At 44.6% G+C, this 27,167-nt stretch overlaps 3 protein-coding genes across 4 annotated transcripts; 2 read left to right on the forward strand and 1 right to left on the reverse strand.

The window, feature by feature from the left end:
- Positions 1 to 3,523: 3,523 nt before the first annotated feature.
- LOC120666582 (heparanase-like protein 2) lies at positions 3,524 to 7,532 on the forward strand. 2 transcript variants are annotated; one of them, XM_039946458.1, is made up of 10 exons: positions 3,524 to 3,850; positions 4,584 to 4,807; positions 4,895 to 4,931; positions 5,173 to 5,356; positions 5,554 to 5,702; positions 5,800 to 6,030; positions 6,132 to 6,321; positions 6,406 to 6,531; positions 6,615 to 6,714; positions 6,900 to 7,532. In XM_039946458.1, the coding sequence occupies exons 2-10, from the start codon at positions 4,595 to 4,597 to the stop codon at positions 7,290 to 7,292; spliced, it is 1,623 nt and encodes a 540-aa protein (XP_039802392.1). In that variant the 5' UTR covers positions 3,524 to 3,850; positions 4,584 to 4,594; the 3' UTR covers positions 7,293 to 7,532. The 2 variants fall into 2 exon arrangements, with proteins under 2 accessions (XP_039802392.1, XP_039802391.1); XM_039946457.1 differs by having other exon boundaries at positions 3,537 to 3,850; positions 4,566 to 4,807.
- A 160-nt stretch (positions 7,533 to 7,692) lies between these two features.
- LOC120666583 (probable galacturonosyltransferase 13) lies at positions 7,693 to 12,886 on the reverse strand. The gene is made up of 6 exons (XM_039946459.1): positions 12,105 to 12,886; positions 10,899 to 10,957; positions 10,659 to 10,814; positions 9,417 to 10,004; positions 8,739 to 9,041; positions 7,693 to 8,398 (listed from the first exon to the last, which is right to left on the reverse strand). Exons 1-6 carry the CDS (start codon positions 12,313 to 12,315, stop codon positions 8,108 to 8,110), a joined length of 1,608 nt encoding a protein of 535 aa, XP_039802393.1. The 5' UTR covers positions 12,316 to 12,886; the 3' UTR covers positions 7,693 to 8,107.
- A 7,192-nt stretch (positions 12,887 to 20,078) lies between these two features.
- Positions 20,079 to 21,287, forward strand: LOC120667998 (putative F-box protein At1g32660). The gene has a single exon (XM_039947965.1). The coding sequence runs from the start codon at positions 20,079 to 20,081 to the stop codon at positions 21,285 to 21,287; it is 1,209 nt and encodes a 402-aa protein (XP_039803899.1).
- Positions 21,288 to 27,167: the final 5,880 nt, after the last annotated feature.

The raw sequence follows: 27,167 nt of genomic DNA on the forward strand, positions 1-27,167 counted from the left end.
TTTGATGAAACAATTAGAAAGTTTGGATTTAAAGAAAATGAAGAGGACAATTGCATTTATGCGAAGTTCAAGAACGGGAAATTTATTTTCCTTATCCTGTATGTGGATGACATTCTGCTAGCAAGTAGTGATGTTAATCTACTACTGGAGACAAAGAAATTTTTGTCCTCGAAATTTGATATGAAAGATCTTGGTGAAGCTTCGTTCATTTTAGGAATTGAGATTCACCGTGACAGAAGAAGAGGGGTTTTAGGATTATCACAGAAAACATACTTAGAAAAAGTATTAAAGAAATACGGTATGCATGCGAGCAAGCCCACACCTGCTCCAATAGTCAAGGGCGACAGTTTCGGGAAACATCAGTGTCCCAAGAACCAGTATGAACTCGAGCAAATGAAGGCAGTGCCTTATGCTTCAGCTGTCGGAAGTTTACAGTATGCACAAGTGTGCACACGCCCTGACTTAAGTTTCGTTACTGGGGTACTTGGCAGATACCAGAGTAATCCAGGCATAGAGCACTGGAAAATGGTAAAGAAAGCTTTACGCTATGTGAGGGTCACAACTGGCCTCATGCTAACATATAGAAAATCAGAAACTTTGGAAATAGAAGGGTATTCAGATTCAGATTTTGCAGGAGATACAGATGATAGAAAGTCCACATCTGGATACATCTTCACACTTGCAAAAGGAGCAATATCGTTGAAAAGCTCCAAACAGTCTGTTACATCATCCTCCACGATGTATGCTGAATTTGTGGCATGTTATGAGGCCTCGGGGCAGGTCACATGGCTAAAGAAATTCGTATCCGGATTGAAAGTGGTCGACAGCATAGAAAAACCACTGAAATTATACTGCGACAACGAGCCAGCAGTATTCTATGCTCATAACAACAAGTCGAGTGGTGCTGCCAAACACATCGACATCAAATTTTATGTTGTTAAGGAGCAAGTCCAGGATCAAACTATTTGTCTAGAACATATCAGAACGAACAAGATGTTAGCGGATCCGCTCACAAAAGGCCTACCACCCAATGTGTTCAGAGAACACTTAGCCGGCATGGGTTTAAGGGAAAGACTATGATTCCTGGACAAAGAGGGCCCTAGAATAAAGACTCTGTTTCAGACCAGAAAGATGATTGTGGCTGTTAATCTGACAGTAATAATTGTCACGACGAGTCACGCCCTATACACTGATCCTGCGATGGGATGGACAAACTTAGATAAAGAACAAGAATAAGAAAATGAGAGATCAAGGGGGAGAATGTTGGATGTGATCTCCAGGCCCGATCCAAAGATCGGGCCAAATCTCCTTTGATCGCGCCCTGATCGGGGGCGCCCAGTCAATGTGACTGGTGGGCCCCCGTCGCTAGCGCTATATTAAGAACGGGAAGGGGCCGGGGCACGGTATCCCAAGTTGACCGCCGCCAGAAACCCTTCCCACAGTCCCGATCCGATCTCGGGGAGCGCTAGGCCGACGGGAAATTCCGCCAGCGCCTCTTCCCCTCCACCACGACGTTCACCGGTGCCAAGTCCGTTCCCGGCCAGTGCCGGTACCGGCCCGAAGGGTACCGGTACCCTCGCCGCCCTCTATCGCCGCCGGATCCGCGTCTCGCCAACCCGGACTTCCTCGCCTCCATCCTCGACTCCATCGACGCCATGGCATCCTCCGGCAACTCCTCCGCGGCACCCGCCGCCGATGGTCTGCGTCCCTCTCACCCACCTCTCTCTCTCTGACTCTATCTTGTATTAGATTATGCATGAACTCTTGATTATCTACTCAGAATGTGTACCCTTAGACTCGATTTGTACACTAAATGTGATCCTAGTCTAGAAACAGAGAAGACTAAATCTATCAAGAAGACGCCGCTGGTAGCCAGCCAGAGAGTTCCAGCTCGGAACCAACCAGCTTAATTATGATTCTGGAGCAGTTGAGGCATCCAAAATAATCCCAAGCCGGATGAACAGGGCATATACTATATCCTTTTTCTTTTTTGCAAGAGACGTGCTTTGGATTTGATGTAGATGGATGAGCATGCCTGACGTGGTATGGCCTCGTTTGGACCATGTGTCCTGCAGCGACTGCACATGAAAGGATCAAATCATGTCAGGTCAAAACTGACGTTGAGATCTTGTTTAGTTGGTGAATTTTTTTTTGATTTTAGTACCGTATTACTTTTGTTATTATTTAGCAATTAATATCTAATTATAAACTAATTAGATTTAAAAAAAATTCTCATCGTTTACAACTAAACTGTGTAATTAATTATTTTTTACTGCGTTTAATGTTTCATGCATGTATTCGAATATTCGATGTGATGGGTACTGCATGGTCTGAGTTGAATTGCACATAAAGTAACATTATGTGAAGATAACCAAACCAAACAAATAATAGTCATGTCGTGTTTCAGCTAAGCATTGGCAAACTAACGCTGACAGAATTGGGAATAAACATAGTGACCGTTTGCATCACATGCACATCATGGTCTGACGTGAGAGGCCTACAAGATAGGGATCAGACCAAGGTTGCAACTGCAGCCATGGGAAGGGGAAGCTGCACACGCCCAACCAGCAAGAACATGCTTTTCCAAGCTCAAGTTGCACGATGAGTCGACAAGGAAAAAGTGGACAGGAAGCACCGAAGCACCTCTCCATTTCAGAATGAAACGTGAGACTTGGACTTTGCATGATTGACGATTGCATCAGCAAGTGGACATCCCTTCCCAGAAGCCTCCAAAGTCCTTGCTTACTGTTTCTTCAAGCCATGGATCATGGATGACAATGAAGTCCATCTACCGTTTCTCTGATCGTATTATCCTTGATGATGTTTGTTTCTTTCATCATTACGATGTACGACATGCTTATCTTGGCTGTAAGCAAGCCAGAAAAAAGAAAAGGGAAAGGTTCTTCCACGAAAAAGACTCTGCAAATGACTGGACCACTGCCATGTTGCCTGATGAGTATTGGAGCCCACATGTCTGGACCATTGCATTGCATCCGGCTGCCACAGTTGACCAGGAAGCCCCATCCATTGCTGAGAAATTTCCATCTCAGAGCAAAATGATCCTTTACAAAGTCCGATGCCATTGCACACAAATGACTCGTGATTTTCAGCAGAATTCTTTTCACAAGTGGATAAAAAGAGTCTATGAACAATTTATCTCCAGATTTAAATGAGAAACTAAATGAAACAGCATCTGGGCCCTTGGATCCCATCTCTGCCCGACTTGCACGCAGTAGGAGCCAGGATACCATCCTTTTCCTAATCCAAACTCGTTTCCAGACGCGGTGATTCTTTAATCCCCCGCTCTGTCACATTCAGATTCAGGCGCCGTGTTCTCTGCACAGAAAACAAACGCACAGTCCCCCGGAAAGAACAACACAGCCGTGACTTCTCCGGACACGAGTGATGCGAACAAAACCATCACTGTTTGGTAGTAGCCATGCCACTACCTGCCTCTGTACTTAATTTTTTTTTGAGACAACCTCTGTACTTAATTGGGAGGGAGGTGCGTAGCTTTCGGCAAGGTGAGGGAGAGGGAGTAGCTTGGAAGGGAGAGATTGCACAATAGTATAAAGCGAAGCGGCAACCACCGCCGAGATTTCCTCAGACCTCGAATCTCCCCGTCCCTTCCCCCAACCCCACTCTTTATCCATGAGCAGGAGCTGCGCGCGATCGTAGAATCCACCCTCCGGGCCTGGTTCCGGCTGACGAGGGGCTGGGGTTGCGGCGGAAGGTTCGAGCTTTTCTTGATTTGCGCTGCCGCCGGCATTGGGAGGAGAGGGGGTCCTGTTCTTGGGAGCTCACTGAGCCGAGTGGCGGGCGTCCTTGGGGGTCGGGTGTGGGTGTCCAGGTATCGCCCCCAGCCTAATTCAGTTCCTTTTATTACGCAGTTTGCCTTGTTGATTGTTAGAGTGCTCGTGGTTCATCAGAGGTTCGGATTCAGCTGGGTTTTTCTTGGGCTTTTCTCCATTCCATTTCTCTTTCGGCTTTATGGTGGGAGAAAAACCTTGTTCTTCAGCTTCCATCGATTCGAGTCTTTAGAGATGGTTTCGTTAGATTCGGGAAGATATTAGGTCCGTTGCTGATTTACAAGTAAAATGGTCACATTTCTTCAATATCACACGCCCTTCTTCGGGAATCCGAAACGGACATTTCCTGGAGTTCCAGGATTTTGCTTCCCTCTTGAACCGATGAAATTCCTTCTTTCTATGAAAAAAAAATATTTTTTTCTCTACCTGAAGATATAGATGGAATAACTTATCCTGGTACTATGTTAAATGGAAATATCTGGAGGTGCCTCAGTGCCAAACGGCAAATCATAGTTTCATTCATGATTGAGACATCAACAAAGTTGTCTACTTGAATAAAGGAAGCTGGAACAGTTCCACGAATTCTGACCCGTTAAAATAAAAGCAGATAATATAACCAAGTTGAAACGGCAGCTGTCACTTTCTGCTCCACTAATGGAGTGGAAGTTTAGACCTTTTCGTACCAACTACTATTTCCCTTACATAAACAGCATTGTAGTAGGTCTGAGCCGTTCTAATTGTCCTTTTTGTCGAACCACACCACACCGTTTGCAGGTTCTGGAAGCATGAGCTTGTGGTTCATCTTTCTCTTTTCTCTTCTCTGTCTGGCTGCACGGATTCGATCAGAGGATTACTCCGATGTGACTGTAATTGTTCGAGGCTCTGAGACGATTGCTTCAACCAGTGATGAGTTTATCTGCGCCACCATGGATTGGTGGCCCCCAGAGAAGTGTAACTATGACCAATGTCCATGGGGAATGGCCTCTGTCTTAAATTTGGTAAGTTCCAGGATTATGCTTTTCGTCATGTGGCGTTTGGTGTATCGGAAAAGAACTAAATTTTGTTCTTTCTGTGAATCTCTCCAGGACTTGACTAATCCTTTGTTGGCTAAAGCTATTCAAGGTGAATATTCGAACTACTTAATAGAATAATTTTCGAAAATACGGAGGAGCTTCTCATCTACTAAACCCATCTATTGGAAGAAGATGGCAATTCATGCTGATTTATAATCTAATGTAAAATTGTTTTACTGCTGAAATGTACCATTTGACCTGTGCCAATTCTTAATTGCAGTCTGCCTTCTTGATGATACTTTCGCATATTTTGTCATGAACATATTCCTTTTCCACTGTTGTTCTTGTAGCCTTTAGCCCACTGCGAATCAGAGTGGGAGGCTCCTTGCAAGATCAGGTGCTATATGGCACACCAAATTTGGGATCTCCATGCGATCCATTTACAAAGGTTTCAGGCAGTCTGTTTGGGTTTTCTCAAGGATGCATAACCTTGGAAAGATGGGATGCTATTAATGATCTGTTCCTGAATACAGGGTGAGCCCTTACTTCTTTATTGCGCTCTGCATTTTCTTTAGGATGTTTATTGTAGCATGGCTTGTTGAATACTATGCCACATCTTGAAACTTTTACATGAGAACAGGACTTCACATTAGGAATATCCTTATTCTGTTCCTTTGCCATAATTCAGTTTGTACTACTGTTTCCTAAATCTAGTTTGTTTTAACCTTCAGGGCAGTAGTTACATTTGGTCTTAATGCACTTCAAGGACGACGGCAGATAAGCAGAAGTGTTTGGGGAGGTCCTTGGGATTCGAGCAATGCTCGAGAGTTCATGGAATACACAGTTTCAATGAACTATCCCATAGATTCTTGGGAATTTGGTATGCAATGTGATGAAATCCTTATTTTGCTGCTCTCAAAGTTGGGAATGTTTTCCATCCATGTAGTGCTTATATAAGATCGGTGCTCATGTCATAGGTAATGAATTGAGTGGAAGTGGAATCGGTGCGAGTGTGGGAGCTGAACAATATGGAAAGGACCTAGTTGAACTCCAAACAATCATCAACGAGTTATATGGAGATTCCAGGAAACCACTGGTTGTAGCACCAGGAGGATTTTATGACCAAAAATGGTTTGCTCAACTGCTTAAGGTCTCTGGGCCAAATGTTCTTAGTGCAATGACTCATCATATTTACAACCTTGGTGCTGGTGAGACCTTTTCAGACATAAAATTGGCACTACTCAAGTAATCTCTGTTTTCTATCCTACATCCAAGATGACAAAATTCTGATAACTTTAATGTTGATCAGGTAACGATCCACAAGTTCCAAATAGAATTTTGAACCCACAATATTTGAGCCGGACTTCCGACACATTCAGAAGTCTCCAACTCACAATACAACGCCATGGACCATGGTCTTCTCCATGGGTTGGGGAAGCTGGTGGGACATATAACAGCGGCAGCCGTCTCGTGTCTAATACTTTCCTGAATAGCTTCTGGTGATTACTTGTCTGATGAACCAGTAGTCCTGTCTTCACCCAGTTGTTCTGTTATGTTATTCTTATGTTTGCTGTTTCAATTAGGTATCTTGATCAACTTGGGCAATCAGCAAAGTATGACACCAAGGTTTACTGCAGACAGTCGCTGATCGGTGGCAATTACGGGCTTCTTGACACTGACACTTTCGTACCAAACCCGGATTACTACAGGCAAGTTTCTATAGTGAATATGCTGCCACAAACTTGCTTTACTATTTCCATATGCGTTGGACTAAACCACAGTATCTGTTCAGTGCCTTGCTGTGGCATCGGCTCATGGGGACGGGAGTTCTTTCCACAGACATCAGTGGTTCTCCATACTTGCGTGCTTATGTTCATTGCGGGAAGCAAAAGGTATAATTCTTCCCCAATATTTTGATTACTCACCATTTGTGCCCACGAAACTGAAACAACCTAAGGAAATATTAGAATTGCAATGCACAGTCATGTCAGCCTGTTAGCAAACATAACATTCTGAGTCTTCAAGTGAACCTTCAACCGATGCTGATCTCATCGCTCCCAAAATGCTCTTGATATAGGGGGGCGTCACACTCCTCTTGTTGAACCTGCACCGAAGCATGGGATTCATGGTTTCAGTCAGGAACGACCTCAATGTCAATCTCGAAGAGGGGCAAGGGATCAGAAGGGACAATGTGTTTGTCCATGGCCTTAAAAGGACAGTTTCTTGGGTCGGGAGCAAAGCTTCAGACGGGTATTCCAAGAGGGAAGAGTACCATCTCTCGGGGAAAGATGGGGACCCCTTTGCCCGGACCATGCTCCTGAACGGAGTTCCTCTAGAACTCACTGAAGATGGTGACATCCCTCCATTGTATCCTGTGGAAGTTTCGGTCAATTCACCAATCTATGTTGCTCCTCTGACCATTGCGTTCGTCGTGTTCCCAGACTTTGAGGCTGAAGCTTGTGGTCGATGATTAACTGTAGAGATGTTCTGAAGAACACGAACACTGTAAAGATATGTGTTTTCGTTTTCTGATCTGTCCCAATTGGGGGCCACATTTTCCCAACAAATAGAGTCCCCTGTTTACTAATGTTATACTGATTCATGTCAATGCCTCGTGCCTTCATTGATGTACAATTCAGCAACATCTCGAGAAAGATTTGTTCAGCTTTTCCCTGTATCAATCTAATTCCTGAAAAATTGTGCCTTCAAACTTGCTGGGCTGTGAGTCAATTATACTTTTGTTCAGAGCTGTATTGATCTTCCCACCGATTAAAATTAGTCAAACATGCAGTTTTATTCTGTAAAAAAATATATATTCAAATGGAATGGATACACATATACATGGTTAACCTGTTTTGGATGATCGGACATAAAAATAAGGAGCAACTCTACAAGGTTCCCTTTGCAAAATCAAAATCCCATGCTGTTCACATGGTGAACTGTGTATACTCTTCATCAATTACAATAGTGATGGGGCTACCATCAGTTCTGCCGAATCAGGCAACTTATATATTGCTCCATCAAATACAAAAGAACCATCCTAAACAATATTGTAATTTCATGAGCTATGATACAAATGGAATAAATTAAAAGAAAGAGGTCCTAGAGTAATGGGTGAAAAAACATTTCCTTTCTGTTCATCAAGTATCTCCATCAGCGCATGTAACCATCTGGGGGATTACTAAGCTCCCCGGTTACCCTTAACGAATTCTCTGATGTCTGGTTCTCCAAATAACGAATTTAATTTCACTTAATATATGCTTTTATTTATTTTGTCACGACAATCTACAACTGAGGCTCCATTATATGACAGTTCCTTATGAATTCATTTGAGTAGTTCACATGTCTTGTCCAAAATTGCTGAAGATGTTTAAAACCAATCTCCAGCCATGGTTTGCTTTGCCCGTTATAATGTATAACTGCTGCTTGTTCAACACTACTGATATCTGTCTTTTCTTGATAACCCAAGCCTAGCAGATGCCATGATGGATCAATTGGATGAACATGGCCTTTAAATGCTATAAGCCCCGGTGGTAATGTTCCAAGCCTCCAAAGTGTGAAGTTTGACTTTAGATTCTGCATGCAAACGAGTAATGGAAGCTCATCAGTTACTTTCAAACATAAAAAATATAACAATAAAGACTAAACTGCAGGATATTTTCTATAATCAACTAAACTTGAAATTAATACTGATAGAATTCAGATCATTACAAAGTAACTATCACAAGCTTTTGTTATCAAGCTTTTAGTTCTCGAGCAGATCAGCGGACATGTATTGATTTTCATTATTTGGTCTGTTTTAGAACTTTGCTACCAGTATAGTTCAAATGTAGGGCATGGGCATATTAAACTCTTAATAGTTATACATGTTCCCTTGTTTTACTATAAAATGACAAAAAAAAGTATCTATTGTTACCTCCTTGACCCAATGATGGTATTTGTCTTTGATTGTTGTCTTCCTCCATACATTCAGGTCAAAAATATTCATGCCATATGCCCAAGCACACTCTGAAGGGTCAAAGTTGTTTGCAATGAGGGGATGAGAAAAGTTAAAATAATTCCTGAACCTTTTAGACATCACCCAACTGTCTCCACCTCTACAAGTCTCAACAGCACCATTAACCTTCCCAGCTAGATCAATATCCCAAAGTGGTGATAGGTCATGCTGGACAACAACATCATCATCAAGAAATACAACCTTGTTGAGGCTTGGGAACAACTGCATTTACAGATTATAGTTAAATCATGTAGTTATGGAACTTTCAGCAAAAAGGACTGCATTATACAAATTTTGTATCTACAAGTAGAGAAAGCTACAGATATCTCAAGACAAACAAAATGTATTTATTCAGCATCACTTGCTTCTTGATGCCAACAGGACCAGATAACTACAACAGGTTCACAGTGGCTAATTTTACAGAGTACAAAGCTAAAATAATACTTCGATTATTTTGCGTGTTTCATAGTTTGAGCTCATACTTCTATTCTACCAAGTACTATGCATGATTTACCTGCTCTCAAATACGCCAGAGCTGACAAAACTGCACTAAGAAAATAAAGAGCTAAGATAATAGTAAGAAGAAAATTGTAATACCTCAGGCAAGTATATTCGAATATGATTGAGCACGGAAGTATATGTTGGACTTCCTGCCTGCAGTTTGGCTGCAAAGACCCTTGGGCTGTCACTAGCGCTGGTTTTTGCAAGGTGATTTCCATGGTAACGATCTCTGACAGTGCGCTGAGTTTCTATAGCTTCAAGTACAGGACCATTTTCTTTTGTTAACCAATCAAATTGGTGCACACCTTTCACCTCAACAATAGCGGGATAGAGAGAATTCAAAGCAAACCATGAATGCATGGCAGGGTAGGTCTTTTTGTCAGTAATAACATGGAAGACTATCCTCTCAGGCTTCAGTGATGATCGAACTGTCGATCTAACCACAACTGAGGCTGCAAGGATGTTATCTGATGCTAAAACAAAATGGTAATAGGAGTTGTCCGAAAGACGAGGCACCAACTCAGGGGGTGGTAGTTGTTTCCTTGCAAGGGCATTTGAGGAGTATTCATCGGTTAAACGCAACGAAAGGCAATAAAGGCCTTTAGGAATAGCAATTGCAGCATAGTGCTTGTTTAGCTGCTCTGATAACCTTGATGATCTCAATTCCTTATCCATGCTCTCCATCTGGCATAATGAAGAAAATCAGTATAAGAACTGAAGCTTGCTGATAAGACCGAAGCAGAGAAATTGTATAAAGGGCGTCATGAAACACTAGCTGATATTAAAACTTTAGGTTGGTGATCGCTCACATTAAGTGCATCAGCTTTGTGGGATGCTGTGTAAGTAGCAAAAAAGGTTAATAGTTTCTACACAAAAACCATACTGTCAGTGTTGTAAAAATAACTTCAGATTTAGAGTTAGCTAGATTGAGTTGATAATTATTATTTACTCAAAAATTGGGTCCTAGTGTAGCATCGTCATTACATCATTCAATCAAGTTATTAACCTTCAGAACAGAAAATACTTAAGAGATGGTTCAATTAAATGCCTTTCAATTGAAAAGGCATAAGTCTGTGAGCACAGAAACCATATACATTATTACATGAAAGGCATCCTTTCATAGAAAAACAAAACATTCCTATAGTACCTTTGTACAATATATAAGTGTATATAAATCTTTTCATTAATGTCAACAGTACAAGAAAACATCAATAATAATCTCACAGCGAAGCATGGGTGAATAACTAAGAACTGACATAAGCTAACAGTTTACTGCCAAAACCAGAATGCTTGTACTGTCAATGTTTAAATGCAGTGGGGAGAAATAAGCTAGCGTACCGTAGCCTTCAGCTTAAAAGCAAATGACCTTAAATCGTAATCATTATTCTTCATATCCCAGATAAATTCATCAAAAGATTCTGGAACCTTCAAATCAACAGGAGCTTCCTCAGCATTTATTTCATCAAGTATTGAATACAAATCCCTCACAAGCCTCTGCACATTAGAACACAAAATTCAAGTAAATAAAGCAAATACTCAAAATGGAAGAAAATAGATGCTTAAAGGACATAAAAGTACCATGGAACCATCATTGCCCCTACCAAGAAGCCGTGGACCTAACCGTCTTCCCAGACAATCTGATAATAGCAGCTGGTGATTAGTAACAAGTTGTTTACCAGACATATTAAATATTATACAATTACATTTTATATACAAAATTCAGCATTGAATAAAAATTGTTGCAAAAATAGCCAAATAATGAGAATCCACCCCATGCTTTTGCATATTGCCTTTAACCAGCAACAACAATAGTAAGATTTTATTTAAGTATATATAATGGAATTCTGAAAATCAGAAGTAAGAGGCACTTTAACTAATGTATCAATTATGATCATGATCTACTAAAGCTGGCAAATAGATCTCAAAATCCACTATACATAGCGTTTAGATATAAACTCTTATCCATTTGGAAGCAATGGTTCATCCAGGTGTAGCATTTCAGGATGGCAAACGAATCATTGCTCTCTGCAGCAGCTTCAAATCTAAAACAAGTGTATCAAAGAAAAAGTGCACAAAATCCAGCCTCCATGGCTTCTTGTAGTGTAGAAAGGTAGGGGTATTGCTTAAGATATTAACTTGTTAAGCTGTTCTACCAATAAAATGCAATCAGTTTCTCACTAAACCATGCAAAAACCATGATGCTACTAATCAGCAACGGAACGTGTTCCGGAAGCAACCTAGCAACTACTTAAGATGGGGCATAAGCAGTAAGCATCCTCCTCTGGAGAGCCTTTAATGTACATGCTATACTACATAGGCCAAAATAAGCGGTCTCTGGAAGCAGGAGGAAACCAAGTTGGCATGTTGGCAGTTAATTGCACACAAAGCATGTATGCGATCAAATAAGCTGCCCAAAGAGGCCCTAGATTCTAGCAGCAGAAAGTGTAATGAGTCACTAGAGTCATGACTAATGCAGTTACGTGTGCGTGCAACATAACAAGAATTCTGGTTAAAAATGCCAAATTTGTCAGCTTCATTCCCGTTATTCACCGACCAAACCACACAATTCATGCTACCGTGGGCACATGGAGCATATCTAGTCAGCCAGTGCATTACCTAAACTGTCCAGTATACTAACATTGCTCAGCACCACGTGATTTCAGGATTGAAAGTAGCAAAGCACAGCATTTCAATAGCGTAAGATCATTCCTTTGAAACTAACTATATGCATCATTTCCTTAGCAGTAGCAGCAGCAGCGGTTGCAGGTTCTGTGGAGTAGGTACCTAGGGAGGAGCACTTGTTGAAGCCCTCGAGCGTCATGACAGCGGTGAGTATGAAGACGAAGGGCAGGAGGAAGGCGAGGATGAGGACGGTGTGGAAGACGGTGCGGTAGGAGAAGTGCCGCGCGGCGGCCTTGAGCCTCATAAAGTCTAGCAGGCCATGGCTAGTGGAGATGGTGATGCTCCTCATGCTCGGCGACAGGCGGATCTGCATCCTCGCTGGCCGCCGCCCACGCGCACGGCCGCTGCTCCCTCTCCTGCCCCCGTGGACCAGACGAGCATCGGGAGCCGCGGCGGCCGGCGGGGTGGCTCAGACGGGGCATGCCAGCCCGGCGGCGTGGGGGCGGGGGGCGCCGCCGGCCGGATCCGGCATTGCCGCGCGGGGAGCGGAACAGAAGCGACAGCCCTCAAGAGAAGAGAGGGGGAAAAAAAGCGATCTTGATTCCTCCCCGGCCCTGGCACCCGCGGGGCGTTCTTGATTCGCCTTGCTCTGGGTCCTGGGCGCGACCAATCCCGCGCCCGGATCAAGAAACCCCGGGGGCTGGTGAGATTCCTGGCCCGATTTCTTTGTCCACCCTCTGGCGGGCAGGGAAGAAGGCTGGATCGCGCGGGCGGAATGGGAATGTGAACGGGCGGGGGGAGGGGTTTGATCTGGGGTTCTCGGCGGTGAGGTTCCGGATTGGGGATTAGGATTAGGCGGGGGATGGGGAGTGGAGAGAGAGAGAGAGAGAGAGAGAGAGAAGCGACGAGGAAGAAGACGAGGGATTTGACCCGATGAACAGGGCGGCACGGCACGGCAGCGAGCCCGAGTGCGTCGGTCAGGTCGGCGCGGGGTCGGAGCCCCGTCCCGCGTGGTGTGGGTGGGTCAAACGCCTGGCTCGGGCTCGGCTAGACCCAACGGGCAATGCGGTTGGTGGTTCCGGGAAGACGATGACTCGGACAAGTCCGCAGCACGATGGCAGAAGCCCATGGGTTGATTTTTCGCCGGTTTGCCAGTTTGCCACGCATGGAAGTTTTTTTTTTTGAATACCTGTAGATTCGCTGAAAATGATGCGATCATGCTTTTCTTTAGATGTAATTCCGTAGTTTGGTCATGGGTAGGCAAGAACCCAAATCACTATGGTACAAATTTACACTAAAAACGTGTCATGTAAAATACTAATATTCAAAACAATTTATTGATTTAAGGGAGTAGGTAATATTTTGATCATCTTTCTAATATCCTACGTAAAGGGATTATATGGGGGGCTCGTAGCCGGAACCGACCACACGTGTTGTAGCGTCGCCACACTCTGTGACGCAAGAAACGGCCGCCACACATGTGGCGAGATTTTGCACTGGTAAACCTGTGATGGCAACTGTGGCGGCCTCGATTAAAGTACAAACCAAACAAGCGTCTACGGATGTGTGGCGAGCCATTATGTGGCGTGGAGGATGCTGACCACCAATTAAACAGCCCCTATGTGTAAGACGCTTGGGTGTTTCAAGGAAAAATACCATCTGAGTTACATTACATGCCATCGATTGAAAGATTTAGATACCATCCTCCTTCCACAATTTTTTTTGAAGCCTCCCTTTCTGAGTACGGATGTAGTATCTGTTCTTATACATGTACAGAAGTGCACCACACACTCACACCCCTACACACACATACAGACCTACATCTACACACAGAAAAATGATCGCGTCCCTCATGATATCGGCAGAGCCAGCTTGGTTCTGCAGACGACGGGCACATTGTACTGACCATTGTGGCGTCACGCGAGGGAGGCGGCACAAAGCTTCACCGACGACAAACTCCTGTACAAGAAAACTCATGGACCCAACGCCGTCGCCAGAGCACACGACAACGAAGGAGAGAGAAGCCCGTAGTACTTTATTCCACGAACGCGACGCCGACTCCCTTATCCGAGTGCCGCCGGGAAACCATCACACCGTTGTCGCCCACCACGCCGCCGAACGACCACGGGAAGACGAGGAACAGACAGCCCAGAACAAAATCCACAAGCCCACACCGAAGTACAGCTCCAAACATTGGAAGATGCCGCAAAAGCCAACGCTGCAGATCGACCACCGCAACGTACTATGCCCACTGAACGACCATCAGCGCCATCATTCCGGTGGTGACTTGGAAAGTGAAGATCCAGCGCCACCATGAACGACCTCCGCAGTAGCCTAAATCGCATCCACAGCCTAGAAATCGAATCCACAGCTGCCTCCACAAGGGAAACCGATAGCAAAAGATCCCATCCAATTGCAAAGGATAAGGACCAAACCAACCTCGCACGCCGACCAGATCACGTCCCCATCGCCGGAGCCGAGCTTGTCGCCGATGCGGAGGAGCAGAAGGCCGGGCCGCCGCCGGATCGATGCCGCCGAGCCACCTTTTATTATCATACCGCTATATGAAGTAGATATAAGGTAATATACATCGCCGGCAGTCAAATCCCTCCGGTTCCCCTTCCTTTCCGGCGCCGGCATGAGCGCCGGAGAGGAGGAGAACCAGTGGATTTGGCTCCGGATTTGATTTTCGCCCTCCCGGTCGCCCTCTCTCCTGTAGCAAGGGGAAGTCGAGAAGCGCCCCCACCAAAGGATTGTTGGGATGGTGATATTGATCGCATAAGCTTCTCCTCCTCCTTCCACAATTAGTGTGTATAAGAGCACCCGCAGTGTGTATAAAAAGCAATCTCCCCTTTTTCTCTTCCCTTATCAAGCATCGGTGTTTGCCGAGGTTTGCACACTGCTTGCCGTGTGCTCAAAATGTAAAAAGCCTGCATCGATGATGGGTTGATGTACTGCTGCTCACCGGCTCGAAGGTTGACAGTGAAGAGGATAAGAGTTATTTTAGTTTTTCTTTAACTGCTAGCGTGGCCTACACAAGCGATGCTTATTTGCTCAACACTGTGGTAAGAAAACAAAATGCAGCACCGGCAGTGATGTGATACTTTCTGGCATCAATATTGCACAGCACGCTGTGGCTGCCCTAAATTTGTTAAGGTTTTCTCTTTGTAAAATAGCAGCCGAATATACTCAGCATGCACAGATGTAAACTCCCTGTTTTTTCGTGGCACATAGAATCCTATTGTTTCTGCATATTTATAATTTTATGGGTGTTTTAGTATTTACTATAGCTTTCATCAGGTTACACACGAATTATTGGTATAAGTCCCTGTTTAGTTCCAAAAAAATTCCTATAGTACCCATCACATCGAATCTTCGAATACATGCATGGAGCATTAAATACAGTTGAAAAAAAATAACTAACTATATAGTTCAACTGAAAATGACGAGATGAATTTTTTAAGTCTAATTATTCTATAATTGAAAATTAATTACCAAATAACAACAAAAGTGCTACAGTACCCAACCCAAAAACCTAGTTTTCTTCTAGAGCCTCGAAACTAAACAGAGGGGGCTGGTTTCAAATACAGTGTGCACCACTCTCTCCTCTTTCTCGCACACGAGTATTTATTGGCAAAAGTGTTTTAGAGAATGCTACTTTTACCGATTTGAAAATCTTTTTAGTCTTGGTTTTCCAATAGTACAACGAAAAAATCTCAGTGTTTAATAACGGGTGAAGTCACTTTTAGTATCAATGATGACTAAAGTGTCTTGTAAGATGTTAAAAAATATTTTAAACCTAGGGGAAGACATGCGGTGCATAGGAGTCAAACCTGAGACCTCTGCCTCGAATGCACCTTCTTTACCATTTTACCTACAAAACAAACCTGATGAGAGAAGAGATGTTTTTAATTCACTCGTGGAGCATTCTTATTATCCGGCGATAGCACCTACCAATAACAAAAGTCTACTCCCTCCATCCTAAAATGTAAGATATTTTGATTTGCTCTAAATTAAAGTAGTTCAAATTTACTAAATTTATAGAGAGAATATTAACATCTAATACATCAAATAAATTTATTCGGGTAGTTTACTCCCTCCATCCTGAAATATAAGATATTTTGATTTGCTCTAAGTTAAACTAGTCCAAATTTAACTAAATTTATAGAGAGAATATTAACATCTAATACATCAAATAAACTTTATAGAGAGAATTTATTCGGGTCTTGGCTGCAGGGTTTTACGTGGGAAAGTAAAAAAATTATGTTCACAGGTTTATGTGTGCTTCTATGGTCAATCTAGCTATCCAGAAATGTAGTTTTTCATAATACTCAAAGACAAACTATTCTCCATATCCTTTTCAGGGCCATTCATCTCACCAGGACATGAGCGATTTTGCAAAAGGAGGAGGACAGAGCTTGATTGCACATGCATATCGCGCTTTGGAAGTGACGGCGATGAACATCTTTGCGTGGAACGAGTGGCAATTTAGCAATAGGTTTTGTGGCTTGTAATTTGCTTTATGTTTATTCTTCATAGTTTGTAATAAAGGCCGGATATATCTCTTTGATATATAGGCTGGGATATTGTTTCAATATTTTTTTATCTAAAAAAACATCAAATAAATACATTATAAATATATATTTCATAATAAATCTAATTATTATCATCTGATATTCAAAATATTATTACTCTTTTTTCATAAACTTGGTCAATATATATCGATACATATTACTACGTGGTGATGAATGAGTGAAAGAAAATATTTTATCCAATCGAGACAGCCCCTTTATTTGAATCGGTATGCATCAGTTAAAGCTTGCGTTCCACCTTGAGGCGTCAGATTCTCACTGGTCCGCAGGGGAAGATCCAGCGTAGGAGCACGAGGGCTCAAGCCCACCTAACTAGAAACTCCATTGTGTTAGCTTAAAATCAAGAGAGTTGGCCCAACCAAACGTACATCTCAAGAAAATCTTGCTACACCCTGAAAAGAACTCCATTGTGTTAGCCTAAAATCAGAAGAGTTGACCCAACCAAGCGTACACCCGGAGAAAGTTTTGTTACACCCCAAAAAATAGTCCAAGAGGTGAGAGACTCCCACACTTTTTAAGTTGGTTCAACCTCCCCTAAAACCAATGTGGGCCATGTAATCCCAACAATCTCCCCTGTCGCACCTTGGTGCCCCTTAGCACTGACGGGGTCCCACACCCACAGTCCGCCAGTGATCGGCACTACACACAGGTACAAACGAGGTGCCCCTTAGCATTGACCGAGTCCCACACCCGCAGTCTGCCAGTGATCGTCCCTACACACGGGCTCAAATGGGACCCATGGTTCATTGGGATTTGGGCCTACACCATTCGAGTGTGCACGGGCACAAAGAGATTGCGAACCTAACTCTGGTACCAATTATCACAAACGGAGGATACCAATTGTTACAGTGAAAAAAGAATTTTATTCATCCGGATGCAAACAGATTATGTTGGTATGAAAACAGCCGAGAAACATATGCTATAACCGGCAAAGGTTCTGTTTGTTTTCGCTTTTTCGGACCTCGCTTTTCTGAGAATCGGCTATCTGGATAAGCTGGGTGTTTGGCAATCCTGATTATTTTTAAGTCGATTCTCTGAGTTCAGTGGTAAATTGTCTGAAATGCCTCTGAGACTGATGATATCTCATTTTTTGCTAAATACATGGAGAATTGAATAATTCTTATTTTTTTGAGTATCTTGACTGCATAATTATATTACTCGCGGAAAAAAAAAGATTATAGTACATTCGGACCAAGGAAAAAAAGATTATAGTACATTCGGACCAAGGACTCTTTCTAATTCTTTTCTCTCTCATTTTTCTTATTCGATGACAAAGGGCCAGGGGTATACGTACGAATTGGAATACAAATGAAATCAATAGCGTATAAAGATTAACCCGTTAGCGTATAGGAACTACATCATATAAAAGTTGGGTGGATACTCCTATTTAATTGGTTTAACCAGAAACAGAGGATAGGGAGGTCGGGCGGCGCGTAGCAGCATCCCACGGGCAGCGGCGCGCATAACAGCAGATCCGGGGGTCAGGGACCTCGAGCCGCGCGATTCCAAGCGCCGGCGCGGTTCCGGCCTGAGGGAGGAGGGCTGCAGGACCTTCCGCAGGGCGCCGCAGGAGAGGGCCTCGGGTCCGCGCAGGATGGGCGGCGTCTCCCCGAGGGCGGCGGCGGTAAGGGGCGGCGGTGAGATATCATGGGAGGAGAGAGGGTCAAAGCTCGTGAGATGGGGGAACGAGAGGGGTATCGGGGGCTGCAGGAAGAAAATCCGCTTCCTTCTCCCGTGCGCGAGTCTGGCGACGCGTTGGGAAGAATCAATTTTCACTTGTATGGAAAAATAAGCGAAAATTGTAAGGCCAATGTGCGATTCTCAGATAAGCGAATCAATTTTCCCAGATAAGTGGCGGTTTAGGTAAGCGAAAAATAAGCTAGGCGTTTGGGTGTGATTCTCGATTATTTTTATCCAGAATCGGTTTATAATCAGAAACAAACAAGGCCAATGTATGAATGCTCTAGAAAAATTGTAAGGTCCGGAATATCGATCGACTGGTTTGCTCTAGGCGAGGTGAGACCAAACTCTCCATGTAGGGCACGACATAGCGTGTATAGTATGATTGGCACATGTACTTGGATCCGTCTGGTCGCCCGTATTGCAGCCGGTGTTCCATGTCCACCACTTCCTCCACGCTTCCGTTCTGCACGTTGTACCTGCACACCTTGTCGCCGGCAATGGCCACTAGCACGTCCCCGTCGGCGGCGACCGGCATGAGGCTGTAGTAGCAATTGGGGACCGTGTCGACGAGATCGATGCGGCAGCGTAGCGACCACTGCACCTCGGGCCTCTCGTCTGGCTTCCAGCCAGACCTGGAACGACGCCTTCGCGGCGGCGCGCACGTAGCACAGCTTGCCCTCTAGCTCCGTCATGTCGTCCATGGGGCCCCAGCCGATGGGAGGGCGAGACACCACGTCGAACGCCCGGTCCGATCCTGCAGGCTGAGCCGGATCAGCCGGGCCTGGTCTCGGTGGAGTGCCGGTTATAGTTGGCCATTTGGCTCGATGCCCATGGGTCCAAGGCCCGGCCCAATTTAGCTCGTCCTCAGCACGGCTTGGGCCTGGTGATTATTGGGCTCCGGGCGGCACGGGTCCGATACCCGAGCTGTGCTTGAGCCTCAATGCCGGCTCGCTGGACGCGTCTAGACAAGAATAGACAGTCTGATCGGCTCGATGGGTAGCACGATAGACCTATTTAAATATCAGCCCACCCATTATCAAATCTTATTAAATCACTTTCGGCCCACCAGGCTGTCGGGCCAAACGGGCTGGCCCGACACGATTAAAACACTTTCGGGCCGTATTTGAATCGGCAGTTCAGCCCATAGACAGACACAACACGATTCGTTTATTAATCCGTGTCTAAATGGGCTCGTGCCGGGCCACCCATTTGGCGATTATAGTGCCAGTAGAAGGCCCGCCGTGCGTGCAGATCAGCCTCACGTCCCCGATGGCGTGCGGTGGTTGATCTTTCTTGGCGTGCAGATCGAGATCGGCCTCACGTCCCTGGTTGCAGACGAACACCGTGTCCGTGGTCGTGGCGACGGCGACCAGGCCGTCGCAGTGCGTCGGGAAGATGAGGCGCGTGATGCCCCCGGGCCACGCCTTCTCGAGCATGAGATCTGCCTCGGCGATGGTGCGTCCTGGCGGCGGCAGCACGAGGGGGCGGAAGCTGACCTCCACGCGTCGTCGTCGACCTCGCGGGGGATGACGAGCACGGACGGCGGCGGCGGCCTCGCGCGGGACAGCTCGAGGTGGCGTCGGGCGAAGGCGGAGCCCACCAGCGCAGTGCTTCTTGGATCTCGTGCGTGATGTGCTTGCCGTATTAGATTCCGAGACCCAATCCGATCCGTTTCTCATCCTCTGTTTGGAATCCGAGTAGGTTTCGGCTCCTTGGATTGGATCTCGTGATGTGCTTGTTGGCTCTGGTCACAACTCACAATGATCATCATCTCCGACCCGGATTCAGTCGGCGTGCCTCGTCCCTCCTCCATGATATATACGCCTAACACCTCTACCTGAGGAGCAGGCAGAGGCAGACGATGGAGAAGCGCCGCCGCATCACGGGCACGGCTGCCACCATCCCGGACGACCTGCTGGTCTCCGACGTCCTCGTCCACCTCCCCGCCAAGTCCCTCGCACTTTGCAGGTGCGTGTGCCGCTCCTGGCGCGCCGGGATCGCCGGCGCCGCCTTCGTCCGCCGCCACCTCGAGCTGTCCCGCTCCCGCACGGAGCAGCACCCCTCCGTGCTCGCCATCCCTCGCCGGACCGTCCCTGACAACGACCGCGCCACGTGCCAGGAGATCAGCTTCCACCGTCTCCTCCTGCCGCCGTCAGGACGACGGGCACGGGCTCCTCCGGGGATCGTCCACGCCGAGCTCGTCCTGGAGAAGGCGTGGCCCGAGGGCATCACGCGCCTCATCGCCCCCACGCACTGCGACGGCCTGGTCGCCATCGCCACGGTCTCGGACAGGGTGTTCGTCTGCAACCCGGCCACCGGGGAGTTCGCCGCGCTGCCGCTCGGCAGCCACAACGCCGAGCTGGATCACTGCGAGGATTTCGTCCCGCAGGTGGCCCTCGGTTTCGACCGGTGGCGCAACCGCTACGTCGTCGCCAGGTACTTCTACCGGACGTACGGCGGCGGCCAGGACGACGTCGGCCACGAGGTGTTCGCTCTCGGGGCCGGCGGCGACTCATGGGAGCTCACCCAGGACCCGCCGCACGCCGTGGGAGTCCAGAGGCCGATGTGCACGCGGCGGGCCTTCTACTGGCACGCCAACGAGCCGGAGCCGCGGCTGATGCGGTTCGGCCTGCGGGACAGGGCGTTCGCCGTGGTGCGGCGCCCTCCCACCGGCTGGAACTCCGGCGACGACATGGCGGAGCTGCAGGACGGGAACAAGCTCTGCTACGTGCACGCCGCCGCGGAGGCGTCGTTCCAGGTCTGGCTGGCCGACGACGACGACGAGCTGCGGTGGTCGCTGCGCTGCCGCATCGACCTCCTCGATCCGAACCCCGGCGTCCACTACAACTTGATGCCGGTGACCGCCCTCGACGGGGACACACTGGTGGCCCACGCCGGCGGCACGCTGTGGAAGTACGACATGGGTAACCAAGGTGCGGAGGAAGCGGTGGTGGAGATGCACAACGTGATGTACGAGCATCGCGACGGATCCAAGTTTTATCTGCCCCTGTCGTTCCGATCCGAACACCACATCGTGCCTTACATTGAGAGTTTGGTCTCAATCGCTTAGAGCATGGCCTGGAACTCTGACTCCATCTTTGCCTATATATATTGTAGCTAGCTGCAGGTCTAGCTAGTTTCATGGTAGCCAATTAGCCAGCCATACTATGTACTGGTATCCTTTTGTTTGTGTCATTAATTTGGTTCGGTGGTGAGCAGTTTCAATATGTTCATATTCATGAAGTTAATGCCATCTTAATACGTCATTTGAACTCGATCCACGTCATTTGGTTCAATATGTTCTTTGGCATTATATATACTCCCTCTTCCCGTTTATAAGGCACGGTATTTCTAGAACATGACACGGTCTTCTAAACAAACACTTTGACCATTTATTTATCATATATTATATCACTTTGATTATAAGCTTATAATCATTGTAAACTATATTTGATTATGAATCCAATCATATGAAATATTGCATTATAAAATAAAATTTAATAGTCAAATATTTAGTCAAAGATGAGAAGGTTTGAATCTTGATATACGGTATGCCTTATAAACTGGGAAGGAGGGAGTAGATTATAGAACTAGTTAGATTCTTCTGATAATTAATATGGCTATATTGGAAGGAACCATCAATGGATGAAGTGAGCAAATCCTTCAATGTGCGCATTATTGATATTTCAGATGAGAAACTTGAGCTATTGATCAGTACTATAAATTGTCAGAAAGTTAGTTTTCCTTTCACTTCCTAGCAGAGGGCCCATATGAGGCATGCACCTATTTTTAGAAAATAAGAAAATAAAAATCTCTGTTGTCCCGGTTTTCAAACCGAGACCGCCAGGCCGGGACAAAAGGGGATTAAAAGAGACCTTTGGTCCTGATTGGTCCCTTTTTTTTCCTGTGACCCTTCTCTCATTTATTTTTCATTTCAATTACACCGTCGAACCATCTCCCACCTCCCGTCTCCCACCTCCCACCTGTGCATGCATGCAAACTCACCTTTTTCTTTTAGTTTTTTGTTATAATTCTTCACTCGAATATCCAACTCACAAACAGTTTCCACCATAAAATTCGTGACATTTTTATGCACAATTTGAGATCCATTGTGAATAAATTTTTTGAATTCAAAATTTATGTGAGCATAGAAACATAGGGACATGAGCATAGAAAGTGTTTCAAGCGTAGAAACATAAGGGTATGAGCATAGAAACCTAGAGACACAAGCATACTCGTATCTCTATGTTTGTATGCTCGAGAAAATATCAATGCTCCTGTCTTTGTATTATATGCTCATGTTTCTATGACCGAAATTCCAGAATCTATGATCAAAATTTCAGTTTATATGATCAAACCAACAGTTTTTATGATCAAACTACTAGTTTTCATGATAAAACTACCAGTCTCCATGATCAAACTACCAAATTCTATATTAAATACTCAGGATTCTGACCAAAATCTCAGAATCTATGATCAAACTACCAGCTTATATGATCAAATCCTTAGTTTTTATGATCAAACTACCAGTTTCTATGATTAAGCTATCAGTTTCTATGATCATACTACCTGTTCCTATATTATATGCTCAGGTTTCTATGACTGAAATCTCAGAATATATTATGAAAGTACCAGTTTATATGATCAAACCACTAGTTTATGATCAAATTACCAGTTTCTATGATCGAACTACCAGTTTCTATGATCAAACTACCAGTTTATATGATCAAACTACCAGGTTTTATGATCAAATTGCCCATTTCTATATTATATGCTCAGGTTTCTATTACCAAATTCTCAGAATCTATGATCAAACTTTCAGTTTATATGATCAAATCAATAGTTTATATGTTCAAACTACTAGTTTCTATGATCAAACTACCAGTCTTTATGATCAAACTACAAATTTCTATATTAAATGCTCAGGATTCTATGACCAAAATCTCAGAATCTATGATCAAACTACCAGTTATATGATCAAATCACTAGTTTTTATGATCAAACTAACAATTTCTATGATCAAGCTACCAGTTTCTATGATCAAACTACCGGTTCCTATATTATATGCTCAGGTTTCTATGACCGAAATCCCAGAATATATGATGAAAGTACCAGTTTATATGATCAAACCACTAATTTTTATGATCAAATTACCAGTTTCTATATTATATGCTTTGGGTTTCTATGACCGAAATCCCAGAATCTATGATTAAACTTCTAATTTATATGATCAAACCAATAGTTTTTATGATCAAACTACTAGTTTCTATGATCAAACTGCTCGTCTCTATTATCAAATTACCAATTTATATATTAAATGCTCAGGTTTCTATGACCAAATCCCTGATTCCAGGACACATATGTTTCTATACCATGTTTCCAGGATAGATGCATCTACGACTATAACTATGGGTATCTATGATGCTTAGATTCAAATTTCAAAATTTTTCAAAAAAAATATTCAAAATGGATCTCATATGATGCAAAAAAACGTCAGTAATCTAGTGGTGAAGACCGTTTGCGAACTGAATATTCGAGTGAAAAGATATTGCGGAAAAAAGGACACAAAAATAATTGAATGCATATATAGTACGTCAACCAACCTCTCTCTCACCTGGCTTGTGCAGGGGCTCACGTGGGGCTGGTACAGCAGGGGTGGTGTATGGAGCTGGCGCTGGTGCAGGGGGCTGCCGTGCAGGTCCGGTGGGTGCTGGCGCGGAAGGTATATTAAGATACATACATACACACATAAATAACTATATTTAGATATATACACATGTATATTTACATATGCATATTCTTAATTACATACCTAGGCACACAATATCATATTCACTTCTATTATTGATGTTCGACACTCCATGATAGTAGAATTCGCCATTTGCGCACATTATCATATTCACTTCTATTATTGACGTTCGACACTCCATGATGTAGTAGAATTCGCCATTTGGCTCGAGGACTTGCTCAACAATAAATACAGACAAGTGTTCTTGAATCGCGAGAATTTTTTCCTCTAGTATTAGTTCATTGCGCATCGCCTTGACCTATGAAAAAAATGGGAATATTAATTACAACTAATTACAATACGAGTACAAACATTGATAAGTTTCTTACTTACTTCGAGCTCCCAATCTGCTAAGTTCTTCCGAGGATCTACCAGACCGTGGATGTTCTCGCAAACATAGTACGCACATAAATTAGTGCCTTGTGCCAGCCTCATACACTTTAAGAGAAAAGAAGTTATCAGGTATTTACACGAATATATAATAAAAGTAATGAAACGTGTAAAAAATCATCTAGTGCGTACCGCAAAAATTGTCTTCAATTTCAATTCCTTGTTGTATTTATCTTTATGATTTTGAATTAATATTTTCCAAACCCTGTGCATGATTAGAACAATTAAAGTGAAGTAATGAATGGTTTCAAAGTAACGGTGATCGAGGGAGTTGTGCTAGAATTACTTTTTCAACATGTCAGTAAGGTCTTTGTATTGTTGAGGATTTCTCCTCAATGAGTCCAAAACCATCACTAAGCTCATCTCGGGAATTATGACAAGTAGTATCCAGTGATCACTGCATGATTATAAGGAGGCAGTTCTCGGTATGGTTTAAACAATTCGATTATACAGAATTAGAATGATTTAGATGGTAGGAAACACTCACACAAAGTTGTAACGAAACAATATCTTGTAATTGTCGTGCTGAACGGCTAAGTACTTGTACAAGCTTTGAAATATCTCATCGGGCTTTTCACGTAGATTTTTGTAATTAACAGTGATTGGGTCCATGAAGACGGGGTGGGAGTACCCTTTTCTCCTGCAAGTTTGAATCCCCATTCTACATGATACAAAATAAAATAAGAGTTAATAGGTTGAGGTCATGCAATACAATACGTAACAAGTAAAATATAACAAAACACCACTTATAGAACCCACAAGCCGACCAAAGAGATGTCGAGGGCATCCTGATTGTATAGTTGGTAAATTTCTTTCCAATGTATCTATATGATGGCCTCTCCCCGAAAGAAATCATCATCTTTAATCTTCGCGCCCTGCATGAAGATGCTCTGGGACATCGCAAGCATGTATTGCTCGTGTAGCCTTCGCATTTGCGTTGGAAGCATAGGCACGATTTCGGGGGCACAAGAGCTGTGCCCATCTTATACTTCCATCTGGTGACTACTTGGGCCTTTGGAATATCTTGTCCCCCTGCAACCTGAGCCCCCGTGAGGTTTGGTTCTTTCAAAAAGGTAATCAAGTCTTGTTGTTGCGTCTGTTCCACTATGAGAGGCGCTATTGTTTGATTCTTTTGGGCTCCGAACTGTGGAACGTCGGATGACGACGACCTTGATTGTCTCTTCTTCTTCTTGTAAGACTTAATAATTTGTCGGTCGTAGTCTGAAGGCGGCTCTTTCGGAATCAATTTTCTCTTTTTTAATCCACACATTCTAATAAAAAATTTCAAATCTCCCAGATTTATTACTTTCTCCTTTTTCTCTGGTGGCTTCAGTGCTCTTTAACACAGTGATCTCTTATCCTTGCACATTCTTCAAGACTCATGTCCCAGGGTTTAATATGAGCCTCCTTTGTTTTTTTCTTCTGTCCCTTCTTCTTTGAAGGCTCCTTAACCAGTGCTTGCTTCTTCGGCGGCTGTTTTTTCTTCTTTGTCGGCGGTGGAGGAGGTGACCATGGAGGCGACGGTGAGGCTTGAGTGTTCATTGGCTGCCCAAGAGATGATGGTGATGGAGAATGTTCCGGTGAAGCTTGCGAAGACAGTGGTGCCCTTGGAGAGGGTTGTGGAGATGTCGACCTTGGAGAGGGTTGCAGAGATGTGGGCCTTGTTGTCCGATCATCCGAGTTCAGGATGATGTAGCGCTTATCCCATAGGATGTAGCCATAAATGGCATCTACTAGTGTCCTCTCCTCGTCGCCTCCAGGATATCGAACTCGAGCGTCCCCCAACCCTCGCACAACTACTCCATGCCAACTCTAGTGTATCCACCTGAAATTTGCTGCCCATGGTACACGTCGCCTGGTTGGGTTGGCATGGCAGTACTGTACGCAACTGTGAATTTTAAGTTCTTGACGGCACTCTGCAGGTCACAAGGCGTCTACAGGGTGATCTCATCCACTGGATACCACTGCTTTGCTGTCACTTCAACTGCGGCCGGGATTGCCATTGTATCGACAGTAACGTCTATGGAAGTGCAGGTGCTTTTCCACTGAGATAGATGATCCGCTGCGACATTAGGCTCTGGAGGCATCGCTTGTGCTTGCTGTTGCTGGCTCATTGCTAAGGCCACTGTGCACTGAACCTCTTCTGCCAGTCTTTCATCGTGTGAGAGGAGCTGTTTCGCTAGCCTTGGCAAGTGCTCTCGCTCCTCATTCTTTCTTCTTTGCCGACTTCTGTATGATTCAATGTAATCCCTGAACCCATACTTCCACGGAACCACGCCTTTGCCTCATGTGTGCCCCGGATGTTCAGGATTCCCAAGGGCGTAAGTCAACTCATCCCTTGTTCTATCTGGCTGAAATGTTCCCTCGGCAACTGCTTGTATAACCTCCTGTAGCCTCTGGGCTGCTCGCTAAATTTTTTGGCATAGATGCAGGCCCCAGTCACTGGGTCCAAGCTTCCCTCGTGACCATAAAACCAGGTCCTTGACCATTCAGGCCAGTTTATGGTCACAGGTGTGATACCTCTATCAAGCAGATCCTGCTCCATCTTGACCCTGTTGACGGTCGTTAAGTGCGAAATATGACCGTCAACTATACTCATAAAAGAAGATAGACTATAACTCTTACTCGCATATTTGTATCACTAACCTAGCTCCACAGTTGTTTTCGAAGATTCATGATTTCAAGAGCACAAGTCCGGAATAAGATGAAAATACGACGAATACGCAGACAGAAGTCACAGACGATCGTGTCCTGCGTAACATGAGCAAAGGA

The sequence above is a fragment of the Panicum virgatum genome, chromosome 3N (assembly GCF_016808335.1).
Source record: "Panicum virgatum strain AP13 chromosome 3N, P.virgatum_v5, whole genome shotgun sequence".
NCBI lineage: Eukaryota > Viridiplantae > Streptophyta > Magnoliopsida > Poales > Poaceae > Panicum > Panicum virgatum.

Bases quoted from the DNA above. Each gene is read 5' to 3' on its own strand.
- LOC120666583 (XM_039946459.1), bottom strand. From the start codon at position 12,315: ATGCAGATCCGCCTGTCGCCGAGCATGAGGAGCATCACCATCTCCACT. The intron at 10,958-12,104 runs GTACCTACTCCA...TGCTATTATCAG, and splicing joins CAACAAGTGCTCCTCCCTAG to ATTGTCTGGGAAGACGGTTA. The intron at 9,042-9,416 runs GTATTACAATTT...CTGTAAATGCAG, and splicing joins TTCGAATATACTTGCCTGAG to TTGTTCCCAAGCCTCAACAA.
- LOC120667998 (XM_039947965.1), top strand. From the start codon at position 20,079: ATGGAGAAGCGCCGCCGCATCACGGGCACGGCTGCCACCATCCCGGAC.
- LOC120666582 (XM_039946458.1), top strand. From the start codon at position 4,595: ATGAGCTTGTGGTTCATCTTTCTCTTTTCTCTTCTCTGTCTGGCTGCA. The intron at 6,031-6,131 runs GTGAGACCTTTT...AATGTTGATCAG, and splicing joins TATTTACAACCTTGGTGCTG to GTAACGATCCACAAGTTCCA. The intron at 6,532-6,614 runs GCAAGTTTCTAT...GTATCTGTTCAG, and splicing joins CCAAACCCGGATTACTACAG to TGCCTTGCTGTGGCATCGGC.